General features: G+C 61.4%; 1 protein-coding gene across 4 annotated transcripts in view; it reads right to left on the reverse strand.

Moving 5' to 3' along the window:
• Nucleotides 1-17491, reverse strand: part of NHSL2 (NHS like 2) — a 52268-nt gene that overhangs the window by 11311 nt on the left and 23466 nt on the right. For 3 of the 4 annotated variants that reach the window (XM_064517995.1, XM_026107800.2, XM_064517996.1), the window contains exons 2-4: nucleotides 2507-2659; nucleotides 609-745; nucleotides 147-348 (exon numbers count right to left, since the gene is read on the reverse strand). In XM_064517995.1, the coding sequence (XP_064374065.1) occupies nucleotides 147-348; nucleotides 609-745; nucleotides 2507-2659 (492 nt within the window). Of the gene's footprint in view, nucleotides 1-146; nucleotides 349-608; nucleotides 746-2506; nucleotides 2660-10214; nucleotides 10649-17491 lie in introns of those variants that run through there. The other variant, XM_026107799.2, reaches the window with a different exon arrangement.

Here is a 17491-nt window from a genome sequence, read left to right on the forward strand (position 1 = left end):
CCTAGCCTACAAGGACACAGGTTTGCAGTTCCAGCCTATCTTCCCACTGCTCTACAACCTGCTGAGAGCAAGATGATGGGGTCGCTGCCTGGCCTGGGCTGCCTCTAGCATCTCTTTCCAACCGTAACATGTAGGTGCTGCCCTACCAGAGACATTGATGGGGACGATGTTGGTCTGGATGGAACAGGACTGGTGCCACTGCTTCTCCTCCACGGTGGGCAGGGGGAAGGCCCTGGTCCAGGCTGTCTGCTTGTCCGGGGTGGTGGGGAGGCTCAGGGAGGCCTCGGGAGGCCTCACACCAAGTGTGGTAGTGGTGGTCTGATCTTCGTTTGCTCGCCGGCTTGGGGGCTGTGGGAAAAAAGGAATCTGAACCACTAAAGCCACTCCTGGGGGAAGGAGGAGGGATGAGGGATGGACAGAAAAGGCCACTCTTGGCCCTGCTACCTGGCTCACCAGACCAACCCCTCCTCTCTGGGTGATGCTGGAATGGTACCTCCCTGCCCTGCCACCCTTGCAGATGTGCATGGGCAGAGGGGCCCGTCTCTCCCACCGGGACCCGCAGCGGCTGCCCAGTGTCCTGGGACAAAGTGGGGGACCCAGGGACTCACCATAAGCACAAACTCGAGACGCTTGGCAGGTGGGGGCCGGGGTGACGGCTCAGAGGGGGTGTCTGGGGGCAGGTGGCTGGCGGCGCGGAAGGTCTGCCCGGTGACCCTGGTCTCTGTGTACTGCTCCTCATACTCTTCTGCAAGACAAATGGCAGGGTGTTGCTCTAACCTGCGGGTTGAGCAGCCTCTGCGTGCTCCAGGGTGAAAGCTTTGCCCCCAGGGACAAGGTGGGTGCTAAGAGGGCCTATGAATGGCCCTGGCCATCCTGCCTGGATCTTGTGCACTCACATTTGCAGGGGAAGAGAGGTGGACAGGGAGGAGCAAGAAGGCACTCTGGAGCGCAGCCCATGTCTGCCATAGGTCTGCAGGATAGGATGATGGCAGATCCAGCTTGCCAGGGGTCCGCTGGCTCTGGCCCCACTGTGGAGCTCACTGGTAGATCCGCAGAAGACACAGGACATGCAGTGTGAAGTCGTGGGCCAGCTGCAGGGCTAGCTGTGCTCATGGGTACACCAGTGTGACACCGACTGGCTGTCTGGGTCCCTCATCACCACAGGCAGGTGGACTTAGGCAACGAACAGGAGGAACAGGACGTGGAGAATGGAAACCCACACGTGCCACCAGCAAACCCTGGGGAAGAAGTCCAGGGCTGGGACTCTCAAGTCACAGCTTGGACCCTGCCAGCCCCCACTGCTTGTCCAAGAAAAGCTGCCTAGGAAAGTGCCAGGACTCAAGGGGAAGCAAATACAACCGGGGATGGCCAGGAGGGAACTCAATGTCTCCCCATCCTGTAATTGTTGAGTTAATTAATGCCAGCCATTGTGGCCTCATGGAAACCAGGTCTGATCAGACTAGCTTAATGAGATTACAACTTGGAGAAAGGCCAGGCTGCTGATCTAATCGATGCCTGTAAAGCATCTGATTTAAGACCATGTGACATCTTGATTAAGAAATTGGAAGGAAACAAAATCAACAGCCATGCTGATTAGATTAAACAAATCAACTGCCAGGTCCTCACAGGCAGAAATGCCGTGGGGCTGGTGGGTGTCCAGGAGGCCCCAGGGGCCAGTTCTTTGCCTTGGTTGCTTTGATGTTTTAGTAGTGACTGGGAGAAAACAAGATCAGAGGATGGGTTGCTGGAGCAAATGGATCTGCATCTCTTGGTTACCTAGACCTCAGCTTTATAGCTGGGCTGTCGGCTGTGCGCAGAGGTGCCATGTAAATGAGTGCCCAGGACAGCCTGGTGATGGGAAAGCATAGCCAAGCCTTGCTGAACAGAGAGGGACCTCTGGCGTGAGCATCGGCTCTTCCTGTGTCCATGATGGATGTGCATCTGGAGTGATGCCACAGCCAGAGTGCTGTGAAGGGAGACTGAAAGGAGACTGGCAAGTGCAGAAGGTCCCAAAAAGAGCTGTGAGAGAGGTGTAAGGGCTGGGACCAACCCAGGAGCATGTGGGAGCCTGACTTTTATGGCTTTGCAAAGTCTGATGAGTGGCTTGGACAACTGCATATGGGGAGATTACCCTAACATGTATAGATACCAGATGAGCTGGTGATGGGAAGGGGAGGCCTGATGATCCTGCAGTGGAACAGGAAGAATTTTCCCCCAGAACAATTTACCCAGGCTGTGCTGAGGTCTATGTTGCCAGCAGTGATTTTTTAAAGCATGATCTTGCTGGTTCCTACAGTCATGGCTGTAGCATATCCTGGGCAATTCTTGTGTGGGGCTGTGCAGAAGAGCAGACTGGGGTTACCATGCTAGCCACAAACCTTGTAGGAGCCTTGTCTGCCACAGGAACCGAGTAGGTATCCTGGCTCCTGCTGGCGAGCCAAGGAGCAGGGGACAGAGCTGTGCCTGTTCTTGTCACCCTAACCCAGCCCACCGCTAGTCCCTCTACCTTGCAGCAAGCTCTGGAGGTTGAGCTGGGCCTCTTGGTGCAGCTGCTCCATGCCTGGCGGGCGGCCGGAGGCCAGGAACACGTTCACCGGCTGCTGCCATGGCAGCTTGGCATGGGCAGCTTTCTTGCTCTCGAGGTCTAGGTTAGAGGTGGCTGTGGGGAGGAAAGACCAGAATGAGAGGGAGGCAGTGGGGGTTTCCCACAAGCATCGCTATGGGGTGGTGACCTACACTGAACTGCCTCAAGCCGGGCACCTGGGGATGCAGGATCTACACAGGTCTCATCACAACAGACAGGCAGCCCACGGCATGCTGTGGCCCTGAGGTGCCTTCTGCATGCACAGGGACCTTTGGCATGAAGCTGCCCTGGTTGCTTGCTCAGGTCCAGGAATACAAGGACTCAGATGTGCCTTGCCTGCATCATGCTTGGCAAAGCTTCCTCTGCAGGCCATGCTGCCATGCAGGGCTGGACCCCACCAGCAACACTGCCAGTGGGGCCTGGACACACTTCTCTGGGGCCCTGGCTGGCCGTTGGGCCTTCTCATGGGCTGCTAGAACTGGTCAGGAAGGGAGAGAGGTGAAATTGGGGAAGGAAGAAAGCCCTATCACCCTGTGTAACTGCACAGCTGTTCTTGGGTTAAGAGCAGGAAGCAACTCTGCAGCAGTGAAGCAACCTCCTTGCTGCAGAAGAGCAGACCTGGCAAGCTAAAATGAAGGCATAAAAGGACAAGGGGCATTTTGCCACACTGTTTCAGCTTCCTGCCCTCGGTTCACCCTGTGTCCCCCCTCATTGGAGATGTTTTGCTGTTAGCCCTCTGGAAAGCGCATAGGACCTCTCCTGCTTGGGCCTTGCTGTGGGGGTGGGGGTGGGGTGGGGTGGAGCACTATTCCCCAGGAGCAGGGAAGATTCCCCTGGGGAGCAATGCCGTGAGGCCCCCAGTCCTCACACTGCAAGAATGATGTCCTTCCCAGCACAGCTAGCTCTGCACGCAGGCCCTGCTCCCGCAGCCTGCATGGCCAACATGGATTGCAGCCCCTCGCCCACTACGGGCTCCAGGGTCTTGCAGCTCCAGGGGCTGGAGAAGGGGCAATCACATCAGCTGTGAGCGTGACCTTCTTCCAGCATTTTTTCCCCCGAGCATCAGTCCTGGGCACAGGGTGATGAGCGGCCAGCCAGAACAGCCCAGACCTGACCGCCGGCTCAGAAGAGTGCTGAGCTCGGTGGGGTACCTCCCTGCACCTCCTCCACCTTCCCACTCCCTTTCCTTAACATGCTGTGCCCCAGAGGTGGGTGCATTAGAAAGGTCTCATGGGAAAGAAAATTCTGTGGGGTTGGGTCAGGCCCAGGCCCTCTGAAATACTCATACGGGTGTTTGCCAGTGGGGAGAGTCCCTGGGGAAGGACTTGGTCTCTGCAGGGAGCTGGGTGTGCTGGGAGCTGAGCTGTGCTACGGCAAACAAAGGGTGCTCTGCAGGGGGAAGCCCTGCAGCCCCAGCACCTCCGCTCCAGAGAAAGGCTCCACAAAAGAGGAGGTGGATTTCCTACTCAGAGTGGTTTCCTTCCAGAGGGAGTGCCCTCGCGGGCACCTGGCGCCGAGGTGCCCGTGCTGCACCATCTCACAAACGCACGCTGCCTGGTTAGTGTATCGGAGCATCCCTGAGCCTCCCCCACTCTCCGGGAGCAGAAAACAAAGCTGGTTCTGCCTCTGCCTCCTGCATGGGAGCTTTGAAACAGCCGTTTGGTGGACACTGGGAGGAAGACCAGGGCGTTTCTCATCCATGGTCAGGTTGTAGGGATGATCTTCCTCCAACCTTGGATCTGCAGCCCCTGGAACTGGTGCAGGCAGAGGAGGGACAGGCTGTTTTGCAGCCCGGCTGACAACTTGGGACTGGGCTCTTGCTCATGGTAGGCCTTCGGCGCCTTGGCTATGGCCGACACAGAGCTGCGCCTGGCATGAGAGCCCAAACTGTGCTCCGGTTGCCTTGGGCACAGGGCGCTGTGTGAGGTCCTGTGCCGCTGCCCGTCGCCTGGCTGTGGGTCTACAGCTCAAGGGCAGCATCCACATGCCTCCTGCTGCTAAGCACTGACAAGCTTGTGGCTCCTCTGGAGGGGAGCTCTTGGCCCTGGGCAGTGTCCTCAGCAGCACACCGGCTGCGGGCCACATGCCAGGAGGGACCACTGGGCTTGACACCGGCCTGGTGTCACCCCGTGGCTCACGGACTGGGGGCAGACCCCCCTTCGGCCTGTCTTACAACATGGCCCATGGCTTGGCTGCCAGGACCGTGACACTAATTAGCCTGTGTCCATCTGCTGTGGGGCGAGGATGGGGCATGGCCCGGGCTCTCCGGCCTCTCCCAGCGTGGCAGACGTCAGCCTGCAGCCCTGTTTTGCCCAGGTTGTGTGTGTGTGGTCAGTGTTATCGGCTGCCTCAGCCCAGCCTTGGTGCTGAACACGCTCAAACTCTGGGGAAGTTTGAGGTCAGGCCGAATGCTGACACCAGCCCAGGGTCCCCGGCACATGTCAAATCACACCGCACATGTCTTCCCCGGGCCCACAGAAGTGACAAGTGGCTGCAACATCAATTGCAGTCACCCAGCAGCATCAGGACCACCTTGGCCACAGTTTGCACCCTGGTTGGAGTTTGGGGCCTCATCTCCCCTTTTTTGCTCACTGCTAAGCAAAGTCCTAGGAGCTCCAGTGCACAGCAATTTGGGGACCGACCCCCATCGCTTCCAGACTCTGTGCTTGGCTTGTTGCTAACACAGCCCAGCCATCATCCCCTCCAGAACGGAGAGCTCTCAGCATTGGATCTGCACCCAGCCGCCCTTCCTGGGCTGTGGCAGCAGGTCTGACTCCAAAGAGATGAGCAGCTTTTATGGCACCTCTGGCCAAAGGGGTAAATCTCCCAAGTTTAACATGCATTTAGGGGGGACATAGTGCCAAGCGTAGGGACCTGGGGGGTTGGAGACCTCCTGCAGGCTTTCCAGTGGTGCCAGGGATTCAGGCGGGCTTTCTGGGCTGCGCGCGTGTCCCCAGCCCCGGCCGCAGCAGAGACCAGGCACTCCTATTTCCTGCGTGACACCGACTTCCCCTCTCCCCTTCCCGCAGCGCTACGGGGTGCCCCAGCCTGGCGAGCACTTCTGCGCGCCAGCGGATAAAATGCAGCTGCCTCCGGGCTGGGGTGCGCTGGTAAATGCCAGCCCCCACCTGAAGCACGAGAGGAGGCAAAGAAAGCAGCAGTGCCTGGTGCACGGAACAGCCCCCGGGAAGCTCTGCCTGTGCTGGACGGGTTGGTAGAGGACAACTACACATAACAGGTCCTGGCTTCCCAGCACCCCCCTGCACTGTTACTTGCAGGAGACACCAACAGGCGGATTTCCTCCCAGCCCCGCTGCCGTGTCCCCCCTCTTCCCGCATCCGGTTCCCTGCCGTTGGAGCCTGGTGCGGCCAGCCCAGCTCCCCGGGGCCACCTCTCCCCCTGCTCCTCCGGTCCGCCAAGCACCGCGTCCCGAGCATCGCCCGCGCTGCTCCCGCTGCCGTCCTGACCGTGCTGCCTGCCCTCCCTTCCCCCTCCGCACCGGGTTAGCCCAGCGGCAGAGTTTGCACAACGCCCAGCATCCAAAAGCAACGTGCCACATCCCTAGCCTAGTTACTTTTATAATTTGTGTTACCATAACAACGTGACTTAACACAAGACTTTTTTTTTCTTTAAATAATTTGACTTGTTTCCATATCAACCGAGAGGTGTCTGTGTGTGTGTGCAGATCATGCTGAGTCTTTGCCCCTGTGCAGAGGGCCTGCATCCCCGGGGGCCGCTACAGGGCAGCTGCTGCGGATGCTCCTGGGGCAGAGCTGGTGATGCACTGTCCTGCCCCAACCTGAGCAGAGGGGGGATGAAATTTGCCCCGCTCCGGGTGAACACAGAGCCAAGTTTTCAAGCAGGAATGTGGTTTTCGCTGCTCCTGCCCCTAGTCTGATGCCTGCCATGTAGTGGTGCCTGGAGAGGATGGGGGTGCTGGCAGAGACCCCCAGACAGTGGGCTCCTCTTGCGGGGAGGCAGAAAGGGATGGCACAAGAAAGTGCCATGTCCTGCTTTTACTCTCAAGTGGGCACCCTTTAACATGGGGCTCTCGCTCCCTGCAGCCTGGCTTGCAGCTCGCCCGCTGTGCCGAGCTGTTCCCCGAGGCCAGTGCTCCACTGGGGCTGTGCAGGGAAATTTCTTTCTGCAGAGCTGCTTTGCCTTGACAGCAGCATAAAACTTTGGTTTGCATAAGAGCGCCCAACTCCAAAGAGCAAAGCGCTGCCAGAGGGCTGGTGGGGGGGCCTCAGACATGATGCGGTCTGGGTCATGGTAAAATAGGCATGGCGAGCCCTGCGGGGCTGGAGGGCTCAGGCTTGGGAAGCAGCAGTGCCATGCTGGCATGAGCCCAGCTCACAGCCACTTCCAGGCACGCAGCAGCTCGAGCCACGCTGCCTTGTCCCAGCAATGTCACTGTCTGGTGGAGAACGGGGCCAGGAGTGTGGGACGTGCACGGAGCAGGGCCCGGGCACCTCCCCAAAAGCATGAGCCTACGTGGCTGCGGGAAGGCAGCCAGGGCCGAGGCGGGGGCATGGATGGGTGAAGGCCTTGAGGGAGCCGGGGACCACCCTGGGGCACACATTCACCCCCATGGGCTCTGGCCACCAGACCTACTCTCTTCTGCAAGTCGGAGGGTGTCACTCTGCTCCACTGCATCCCTCTTGCCCACAGCCCCCTCCATTCCTGACAGCACCTTTGAGAAGTAAAACTCAGCCAGACCCCAGAGCTGAGCCTCAGAGAACGGCGAGTAACCCACACCGTGCCCTGGCTCTCCGCGCCGCTCCACCTGCCTCGCTGCAGACCCAGCCTTCGGCCTCATGGCGCGGTCAGCAGGCAATGATACTCCTGCCCACGGGGCACGCCGGCTCGTTCCCTGCTCCAGTTGTCTGCCCAGGCCCAGGGCTGTCCCTCATACAGCTGCCCGCAACATCTCCCACGGACCCAGCAGCATCTCCCGCGGACCGCCGGTGAGCTGGAGACACTCCCAAACCACAGCCCGGGACCCCCACACTGCTGCCGACGGAGGCGGTGAGCTCCCCAGGTGGGGTGAGGTGTCCATGCCAGAAGCCCCAAGCCCCCTAGGCCCTGTGCCACCTCCACCTCCACCAAAGCCCTCTCCAGCGCTGGCCTCCTGCATCACTCAGCTGCCTTCCCCAGAGCAGCAATAACAAAGCCAGGCAGCTTACCTAGGTGGCCTTCATCCCCGCTGCCTGGCACCCCCGGGTGCTGCCCGGAGCCCTGCTCGCTCTGGGCGGCCCCGGCGCCCTCGCCAGTCCCCGGCACCCGCCCTAGGGGCTCGGACCACGTGAGCAAACCGCAGCACTGAAACCCGGGGCCGCCCTTGTGCAAAGGGGAAGCGCGACCTCGGCTACGCTCGCCACCCCTCTGCCGGGCCCTGCCGCGCGGACCGCGGCACCGCCCGTGCTCCCCCCGCACCCCTCCCGCCCCATGGCCCCAGGGGCACGCGCGGACCAGCCAGCGCCTGAAGCTGGGGCAACCGGGGCGATTGCAGCGTGAGGGTGGACAGGGAGAGGGCATCCATGCCCTACAGAAAACAGAACCGCTCCTGCAGGGCTTCCCGCCCATGGAAAGCTTGGCAGATGCGTGTTCATTTGGAAAAAAAACAAGTGAGACGGTGCTGTCCCGAGCTGACACGCGCAGCAGAGATGCTGTCTCGGAGGCACCGGCTGGGCTGGTTGCACCTTCCCGGCAGAAGCGGCAGGAGGAGAGAGGGAGAAGGGGTCAGCAAAGGGAAGACAGCAAGCTGAGCATCCCTCAGCCAGCTCCGGTGCCCGTAAGCCATGGCACGAGGGGCTGTGCCTGGGCTTGCACAGCTCTCTTAACTGTGGGCAAGAGGGTGAGCTTAACCCCCTTACGCTTTTGGCTTTTGCTCCTTGGGAATAGGTGCTTGGACACGTTTTGGGCCCCTGGCACAGCCCTGGCTGTCCCCTCGGCAGCGTTTGCCGGAGCAGGGCTGCCTCGCATGGGCCGGCACCCGCAGTGGCTCTGCAACGTGGCACAAGGAGCCAGCGACCCAGCCCTGGCCCCCAGCCAGCCTCGAGGGCTGATAATGCTGTCCTGAGGGCCAGGCTATTTTTGCAAGCAGTCAGGCGCGGGCTCGTTCCAAGAGCAAGTTTGGGATGTTAGTGCAAGTCCCACAGTTGCCATGGGAATGCCGAGAAACCTTTCCCAGTGTCTCCGTGGAAGAGGAGCTGCTAGATCACCTTGGGCCAAGGAGGTCTCCAAGTGGAGCTGCACACCCAGCCTGTCTCCTGCGGCCACCCAGCTCTGGGTGTCTTCGTGGTCCGAGCCAAGTCCCATGGGCCACGAGCCACTCTGGGCCTCACATCTGCATCACTTCTACATGACGACGAGTATGAAAAGTGGAGGCGCAAGGCAGAAAACCCAGCTATGTCCCCTCTAGGGAGCTCCGGGGAGGCACAAGACACCATCGTGTCTCCCGCGGCCTTCGGGAAGGGGCCCAGAGCAGCACCCTACCCGCTGGGCCATGCCGCTTCTCCAGCGAAGCCCTGCCCAGGCGTCCGGTGGCACCCAGGATCCCCAGGCGGCAGCAGGAGGGCCCCGACGGCAGCCCGGCAGAGGGAAACAGCGGCTGGTGGAGGAGCGGTGCAGACAGGGCAGAGCCCGCTGCCCTTCGCAGTGACCTCCAAGGCCCAGGACCTTCCTCCGGGCCAAGCTGTCACCCTTATCGGTGACGGGCTCAAAATAAGCAGTGCCCCGGGGAGGCAAACATAGCAAACGTCTCCGGGAGGCAATGGGAGGCCTGGAGAGCACAGTCAGATGCCTGGCTCTGTCCTGCGCCCTCTCCTGCATTCCCAACCTGAGCTGGGGGGAAACTGAGGCATGAGTGGTTGCACGGAGCTGGCCCAGGCGCCCTTCCGCTTCCCTCCTCCGACCCTGCCCTGAGGAACGAGTGCGCTAACGGAGCTGTCGCTGGGCGAGCGACTCTGGCTGGGTGCCAGCCCAAAAAGCAATAACCAGCCCTGCCCTCGCAGGCTCTGCTCCAGGGCAGCCTTGGGTCCCAGCACACGTCCTCCTGCCCCTTTCATGCAACTTCCCCTTGCTTCACAGGCCACGTTCAGCACGGTTTAGGTGCTACATCCTTAAACTCATGCTGGGAACCAGCATAAAAGTCTCGTGAAATACCTCTAAACACATGAGGACAGGCATACAGCTGCACGGGGTACACTGCCCTCTAACTCAGCTTTCTCCAGCTCAGCCCCAGGGAGCGTGCACCAAACCCTTTACACAAGTTATGGGGTTTGCAAACTATCAGCCACAGCAGGTGTCATCAAGGGGTGCCACTAGCAATTTAATATCTTGCAGGCTCTTACGCAGCACGAGCAAGCGTTTGGTTTTGGGACGGCACGGCTGCTTGGGATTACACTTTTTGGTGGTAGAAGGATGAGGTCTGAAGTCACCAGGGAGTTTGCTTCCCACCTCAGGCCCAGAGCAGAGCTGCTGCTCGAGCCACAGTCCGTTCTCTCCCAGGAGCAGGGCATCCCTGCAGGACCGCCAGCTGCAGAGCACAGACCGGCATATCTGCCTGTGCCCTCAGCATCGCCCCAGAATCGCGCGCGCTCAGCACCGGCAACTGTCCCAGCATTACCTCCTGCCCACGCATCCCGAAGCCACACAGAGAGATTCGACAGAGCCATCGAGAGCTGCTGCCGCCCAGGGTGAAGTTACCGCGAGACGTCTCCTGCTCAGGCTCCCCACCAAACTTTTCCTCCTCAAGCGCGCGCCGAGAAAGCACGAAGCGACAGCAGCGCAGGTCCTGCCGCTCCGCTCCCCGCCGGCGATGCAGTGGCACCACAAGAATGATGTAACGGCGGCAGCGGGCGATGCACCATTAGCAGAGCAGCCATGGCAACGGGTAGTGGTGCAGCGGCAGCCCAGCGACAGCGGCTCGTCCTAACGCACCGGCGAGCTCTGCAGCGCCGGCGGAGGAGGACTGCAAACTTCGAGGCTGAGACCGATCCCGACAGCAGCCCAGACTCCACCGGGAGGAGCCAACACACGGCAGTGCCAAAAGCGGACGCCGGCGGCTTCGAGCGAGCGCCCGGCCTGCTGACGGCACAGACGCTCCTCTGCTCTCGGTGCAGGCAGCCCGGTGACACTGCCCGTGGTACGGAGCCAAGGCGCACACCGGTCTGGGACTGGCGGAGAGGAACAGAAAATAGCGAGCAGCAGGAGTTGGCAGCCACGGCAGAAAGCGCTTCCTGCCCCAAGCTCACCTCCCGCTGAACTCGGGCATGCCGGTCCAGCGGCCCCGCCGAGACGCCTGACGGCAAACGAATCCGCCGCGCGCACAACCGCCTCAGGCACGGCGGCCAGCCTCCGGGACCGCACACCGACCCTGGTCCGAACCTTGAAATAAAAAGCAGCTCCTCCACTGACAACCCCAACACCCACGGAAAGGAGAGCTCTGCTCGCCTGGGACAGCCGAGGTGCCGGCCCTACGGCAGGCAGCGCGTCTCCCCCCACGCGGGCAGGCGAGGCTCCTCCGTGGGGCGGCTTCGCTGCAGGGGCCGGCCCTGCCCCGGTGCCCGGCGGTGCAGTGCTGCGGCGGAGAGATGCAGTAGCTAACCCGACTCCAGCGCGACGCCGGCCAGCAGACGCTTGCCTGCTGCTCCTTGAACCCGGGCACCAACAAACCGATCTGGACTTTAATACCGTTAAGTAACGGCAAATATCTCCACCGCTAAAGAGCAGACTCCGAAGCAGTCTGAATCTATCTGGCCTCGGCCTACAACCGCCAGCTTGATGCTTCACCCAGTAGCTACACCAAGTCCTACATCATCTCCCTGCCTACTGCACGGCTGCAAACTGCACTGAGAGCCCGGAGACACACTGCCAGCTCTGAAGGCAACTTCCCAAAACCCCGGAGGACGAGGGACGGGAGAGAGGGGCAGTGGGTTATTTCAAGCCACTTGTTGTGCAAAAGTATTTACAGGCAAAACGGAGCTGGACCTGAATGAGGCAGGATCGTTGCAGCCATAAACATCCCTGGGAAGGGGAGGGCAGGGCTACGTCAGCCCGCAGGCCGTATCCACTCCACTGTGGATGGGATGGCAAAATCCTGGCACGCAGCACCACTGCTGCACAGCAAGTCAGTTTTTTGCAGCAGCCTCAAACTAAAATTAAATCTTTAATTCATTAAAGATTAACACCACCCTGCTGTACTGAATGTGCCACAGGCGCTAGGCACCCTTCTTATTCTCCCTGTTTCACAGGCAATCAGCTGATTTTTGTACTGACAGGAGATAATGGTATTGTAGAAGCTGTTGGCAAGGGTGGGTGGGTTTGGCAGCTGGGAGGGTCATTCAGCTCGTGGGAAGAAAGTTGGGTTGTGCGAGATGTTGCTAAAACCACCAGCAGCAAAATAACTAATAACATCACAGTCCATCAGTAGGGCTCAGAGTTAACAACATGTCACCCAGACAGGGCAGACCACCTGCCAGACCTGCCTGTGAGGAGATCCTTGAACAAATAAAAAGCTAGATCCCAAGTGATTCTGGGATGCATCGCCTCCACCTCTCCCCCCACGGGGCGGCAGCCAGACACCGGTGATCCTGCAGCTGTCCCCAGCACCTGGGGGCCTCGTGTGAGCTCAGCACCCGCTTCCCGGGGCCCGTGGGGAGCGGTGGGGTGCTCTGCCGCTCGGGGAGCTGTTGCCACAGCAACCAGCCCGCTGTCACTCGCGTGGAGACAGGCGAGGTTTGAAACGGTGACAGCGAAAGAGCTGCTGTCAGTCAGACCGCCGGCGAGGGCCCCGGCCCCGCGGGACCCGGCTCCCGCCCAACCTCCAGCGGACCACCTTGGGGCTAGCCGGGGGCCAGGACGCCTGGGTCCTCCCCGGGGAGGTAGTCCGGCCCAGCGAGGTCCCCAGGGGGACACAGCCGGCCGGGTCAGGCGTGCTTGTGGCACTGCTGGCCGGACTATATCTCTCTGTGCTGCATTGCTCCGCATAAACGGGGCCAGCACCAACTTCCCGCAGCCGGGCGAGGTGCCAAGCCAAGTCCTGCCCGGGCTGGCATCGCCCTGGCCCCGGCCCTGGCCGGGTCCGGCAGGCTGAGCAGCTCAGCTTTGGGCCCCACGCTCCAAGACGTATGTAAGTGAAACCAAAATAGCTGGGAGGGGAGCAGCAAAACCGCGAGTGATGATGGACGGCTGAAGGGACGGGGCTGCTTCGGCTGGGAGAGGGAGACTGCTTAGCTGCGTGCAGCAACCGGCTCCTGGGACGTCGTCAGAAAAAGGAGAGCAGCAGGGCGATGGCGAGGAACCAGGTCCACCTACAGCAGAAAAGCCGAGGCTGGATAGTGGGAAAATCCTCCGGAGCGGCGGGGCAAGGCGATCCGCCTGGGTGTGGGATCCCTTTCCTGAGAGCTTTTGGAAACGACTCAAGCAAACATCACCTGGGAAGGGGGGAGGATGCATGGGGGAGCAGGGGCATCCTCAGAGCCAGCCGGCCGGGAGCGGGAGCCGGGCGCCGTGCCCGGGGCCAGGGCGCCGTGGGCTTCTGCAATTGTGCTTTTGAGTGGGAGTCTCGCAGCTGCAGCGCACAAAAGCCCCGCGGGCTGCAGGGTGGGAGGCTGAGCGGCTGGCTGTGGGTGGGGACACCCACCCCCCCTGCCCACCCCGCCGGCAGCGTCTGTCATTCCCAGCGCTGGGGCTGCTCTGACGTGGAGGCAGCGCCACCAGTTAAAACCTGAGCCCGCTCTGTTTGGCTCCGGAGCCACGAAAGTGAGACCTTCGCGGGGCATCTTGGCAGCCGGTGCCGGGGGAGGGGGCACAGACGCGGCAGCCACGCGGGCAGGACTTGGCCCGTGAGCCCCGCCGCGTGCGCGGGACCAGGACGAGGCGCCGCGCGCCTTCCGCTCCCGCTGCGGGGCCGGGAACTGCCTGCGGACGCGGCCGGGCTCTCAGCGGGGCTCGGCCTGCTGCTGCAGCTCGCCATCGGATGAACTCACTCTGCTCCTTGCTGAAGGTCCAAGAGCCGCGGGGAGGTGGCCTCATTCTGTCAAGCGCCCGGCCGGAGCAGGAAGGGCCCCGCGCGCGGCAACCTTCGCCGCTGCCATGGCCAGTCTGGACGTGGCCGCGGATGCGGGCCCTCCTACCTCCTCACCTCGCTCGGCTCTCCTGTGCACCAGGAGAAGCCCAAAGGGACTGCAGATCTCCGACCAACCTGCCGCGAGGCATCCTCCAAAAGCAGCCCACAGGATCAGACCCCTCCAGGCCTTCCCCTTCTGCCAGCCCATCACTGCTCTCCGCAAGCCTGGCCCTCTCCAGCAGATAACGCGACTTCCTCCAGCCTATTGCAGTCCTGTAGCTCGCATGCTTCCCCGGTAAAGAAAGGCAGAAATTTTTCCCTGGAGCCTCAGGAAACCTGGCGCAGCAACCGCCAAGGATGCTCCTGGCCATTCCCAGCATCAGCCGGCCAGTCCTTGCAAGGAGGGCACCCTCCTGCAACCCCCCACTTGAGATGCTCCTGAGCATCCCAGGCTGCAACAACGCCCGTCCTCAGGCCGGCGCGCAGCCTGCGGTGGTTTCCTCGGACCCCCACGGCGAGGCAAGCCCCCAGGCCAAGCCTCCCACAGCCTGGGCGACTGCACCCCGGACCACAAGGCTCGAGCACCCGCTCCATCCCCCAGTTCCCCAAACGGCTCAGCTGTTTGCTAGCTTCTCCCTGGAGCTATCTCCCCAGCCCGCCTGGGGTGGTCCGGTCACACGTGGACCTCCTGGGCTGTGCTCGCCCCTCGGCCACGTCTTGCGGGGGCACGGGCTGCTCATGGCTGGAGGAGCTGCAGCCCCTCGCTGGGCCTGGGAGCTCGCAGGAAAGCGCCGTTTCCCCTGTGCCCTGCTGCTCTTTACGCTCTCCAGGCCCCGGGACAATGCGAGGAAGTCGCCTGCGCGAGGAGCGCGGCCAGAAACTGGGACAAAGGGGCCCGAGATGTGAATTCGGCCGCCGCGGGAGTGACGGCGAGGGCAGCGCGGTCCCCGCACGGCTCCGGCGTGAGCGTCGGCCCGTTGCTGCCCGCCCTGCTGCCCCGGGCAGCGGGTGCACCAGCACCCGGACGAGGGCTGCGGGAGCTGCCGGGAGGGTGCAGCACCGCGGGGCTGGGCAGGGTCAGTCCCACCGCGGTTCGGACAGGGCCCCAGGAGCGGTCGGTGGCAGGCGCATGCTGCGGGGCTCTGCGCCTTTGTTGTGGCCACCAGCAGGGCAACGACACCCCAGCAGGCTGGGGAACAGCAGCAAGGATGGAAAAGAGAAGGGAAATCACGGTAGTTAGGGCCAGGCGGGACGAGAGACACGCGGCACCAACCCGGTGCCTCCTGCAAGCCCTCCGCAGAGGCCAGCCTCCGCGTCCCCGTGCCCCAGCGCGTTAGCCCCGAACGGGGCTAACCTGGGCCCGGGTCAAGCCTGCAACCTCTTGGCGGAGGGGCGCCCCGGCTGCCGGCCCCTGCCCCGGCTGCCCGCTGCCTGCCTTACCTCCGCGGTGCCGCGCCAGCAGGAGCGACTCGGCCTTGGCCATGGCTGCACCGGGCCGCTGCGCGCTCCGCTCGCCCACCGGCCCTTGCGTCAAAAGCACGCGGATGGGGGTGAGCTTCCTCTGCCTTCCCCGCCTCCGAGCCCTTTCTCCAGCCCAGAGAGAAAGGAAATGACCAGGAACCGGCTGTTTGAGTCAGCTCCCCGCAGCCCATTGTCACGGCCCCGTCCCCTCTTCCTTCCCCTGCCACCGGCCCAGGGGGAGGGGGGGTGCGGGGGGCCGCCTTTGCGCACAGCCCCTTCTCCCGCCACGCACCCCGCCTGCTCGGCGGCCAGCAGCACAGACGATGCCGCCGGCATCGGCCGAGACCGGGGGGCGGCAATGCGTGTGTGTGTGGGGGACCCCTGCTTGGCTCGTGCCTCCCTCCACACTTCTTCGCCGCAGTGCCCCAAATGGGGATGGGGTCCCAGTGCAAGGACGGGCTGAGCAGAGCTCCCCATGGAGCCACAGCATGCCCCAGCCGTGCCTGGGACAGCAACCAAATGGCCCGGCCAGCTTCCGAAAGCCACGCAGGACTCGGAGAGATGCCGGCACAGGCTCGCTGCTCCTCCCCGCTGTCACCCCCCACCTCCCCAGCACAGCACGGCCGTTCCCGCGCACTCTGGCTGGAGCAGCCCTTTAAATCCTTGTCTGGAAATAAATGCCTAGTGACCTGACCCCAGAGCCTGCTGCAGCCTCCCAGCTGGGTGGAGCTGCCTTCTCACCCCAAACCCTGAACATTTTTTAGCTAAAAAAAGGAAAAAAAGAAAGCAAGTACGGAAAGTTCCTGAATTCACCCAACTTTTGCACTGGAGGATGCAAGAGCCCCCCAAGCTTCCTCTTGCTTTGGTTCCTTCCAAAAGCCACAAGCAAAGGATCCTCGGGGAGCACTTTCAAAGTGCTCCAGTGATTTCTAAATCTAAGCCTGGTTTTCCCAGAGGAATGAGGCCCTTGGGAGCCTGAATTCCAGCAGAGACAGGAATGCAGCCCCAAGCGCTCAGGTCACATTGGGAAATGGGCTTCTGGACGTGCAGCAAGGCAGCCTGCGCTTACCTCCAGGGAGCTCGTCCACACTCAGCTCCCTTTTTCTCTGCAGACCCCTCACTGACCTGCCTCGACACCAGACGTGTCTTCTGTCCCAGCAGATCACCTTCCCAGACCATCCTTGTGGCTTGCTAGCACAACACAGAGCAGAGCAGGACTGCTGCTATCCATCCCCTTCCCAGGGCTCCCAGGTACCCAGCAACACAGCAGACCCAATGGATGAGGTGGTCAAAGGATGGCCAAACGCCGGGAGAAGCCACTTCACTCACACACTGGCAACTAACAACACTTATACATGTTTCTCACAGATTGGGGAATTAGGAGATCTGTCCCAAAGCAGGCCAGCCAAGGCCAAGGAGGACCCAGCAATGGATTCCCTTGCTCTCCCACATCTCAGGACCAGCCCCCATCTGATGTGTATCAGAATGACTCCTGGGCATCTACAGGGTAAGCGCAAAGAGGTGGTGGTAAGGGACATTCATTGAGGATGTTTTTCCGAAACAAGCTCACCTGAGACCAAAATGCGAAAACTACGGAGCCATGGAGAGAACAGGTGCAGCTGCCAGGTGCTGGTGCTCCACCACTGCACCGCATTGCCTTCGGGACCGCGCTCCCTTAACCAGCAAGCCTGTGTGCCCAGGCTCGGGCCAGCCCCGCAGAGGATGTGCAGGCTCTCGGCACCCACCCACCCTTCCACTTCACTGTCTGCTATGTAACTTCGCAGCACAAACCACCTCAGTTTGTGAGACCTGAAGCAGGTTTGCGTGAGTCACCCACCAGTTAATCTCCCCACCCACACAACTGGTGTCTCCTCCAGGACCCCGTCCCATAATTATCGTGACAGCCAGGGACAGACACAGTAACCTGAGAGATACCTTCCAGCCAAATCACTGGGCACGGAGACATGCTAATTCGCCACAGCAATTGCAACAGCCCGTGACAACGATGCCTTCTCCGACCAGCCCTTTTGAAAACCACCACTTGTAAACAGGTATCCTGGGTTCAGGAGCAGCCTATGGAAAACAGCATCTTGCTTGTCTCTTTGGGCAAGCAAGGAGGAGGCGCAGGGAGGCAAGAGCCCCAGTCTAACAGGCTGTGCTAGACGTGTATCAAAGACACAATTTCGCCCAGTGGCTGGAGTTAAGGTCAGAGTGCCCCAAGTTCATGCAGTCTTGTCCAAGTACAACCCGGCAACATCCCTCTGTCACATGAGGAAGGGTGCATTTTAAGTAACGGGGATGACGCTGAAAGAAAGGCCCCTCTGTGTGTTGCCCTCCACACTGAGGTATGCATGGACCTAGACACCTGCTGC

The sequence above is a fragment of the Dromaius novaehollandiae genome, chromosome 11 (assembly GCF_036370855.1).
Source record: "Dromaius novaehollandiae isolate bDroNov1 chromosome 11, bDroNov1.hap1, whole genome shotgun sequence".
Lineage (NCBI taxonomy): Eukaryota > Metazoa > Chordata > Aves > Casuariiformes > Dromaiidae > Dromaius > Dromaius novaehollandiae.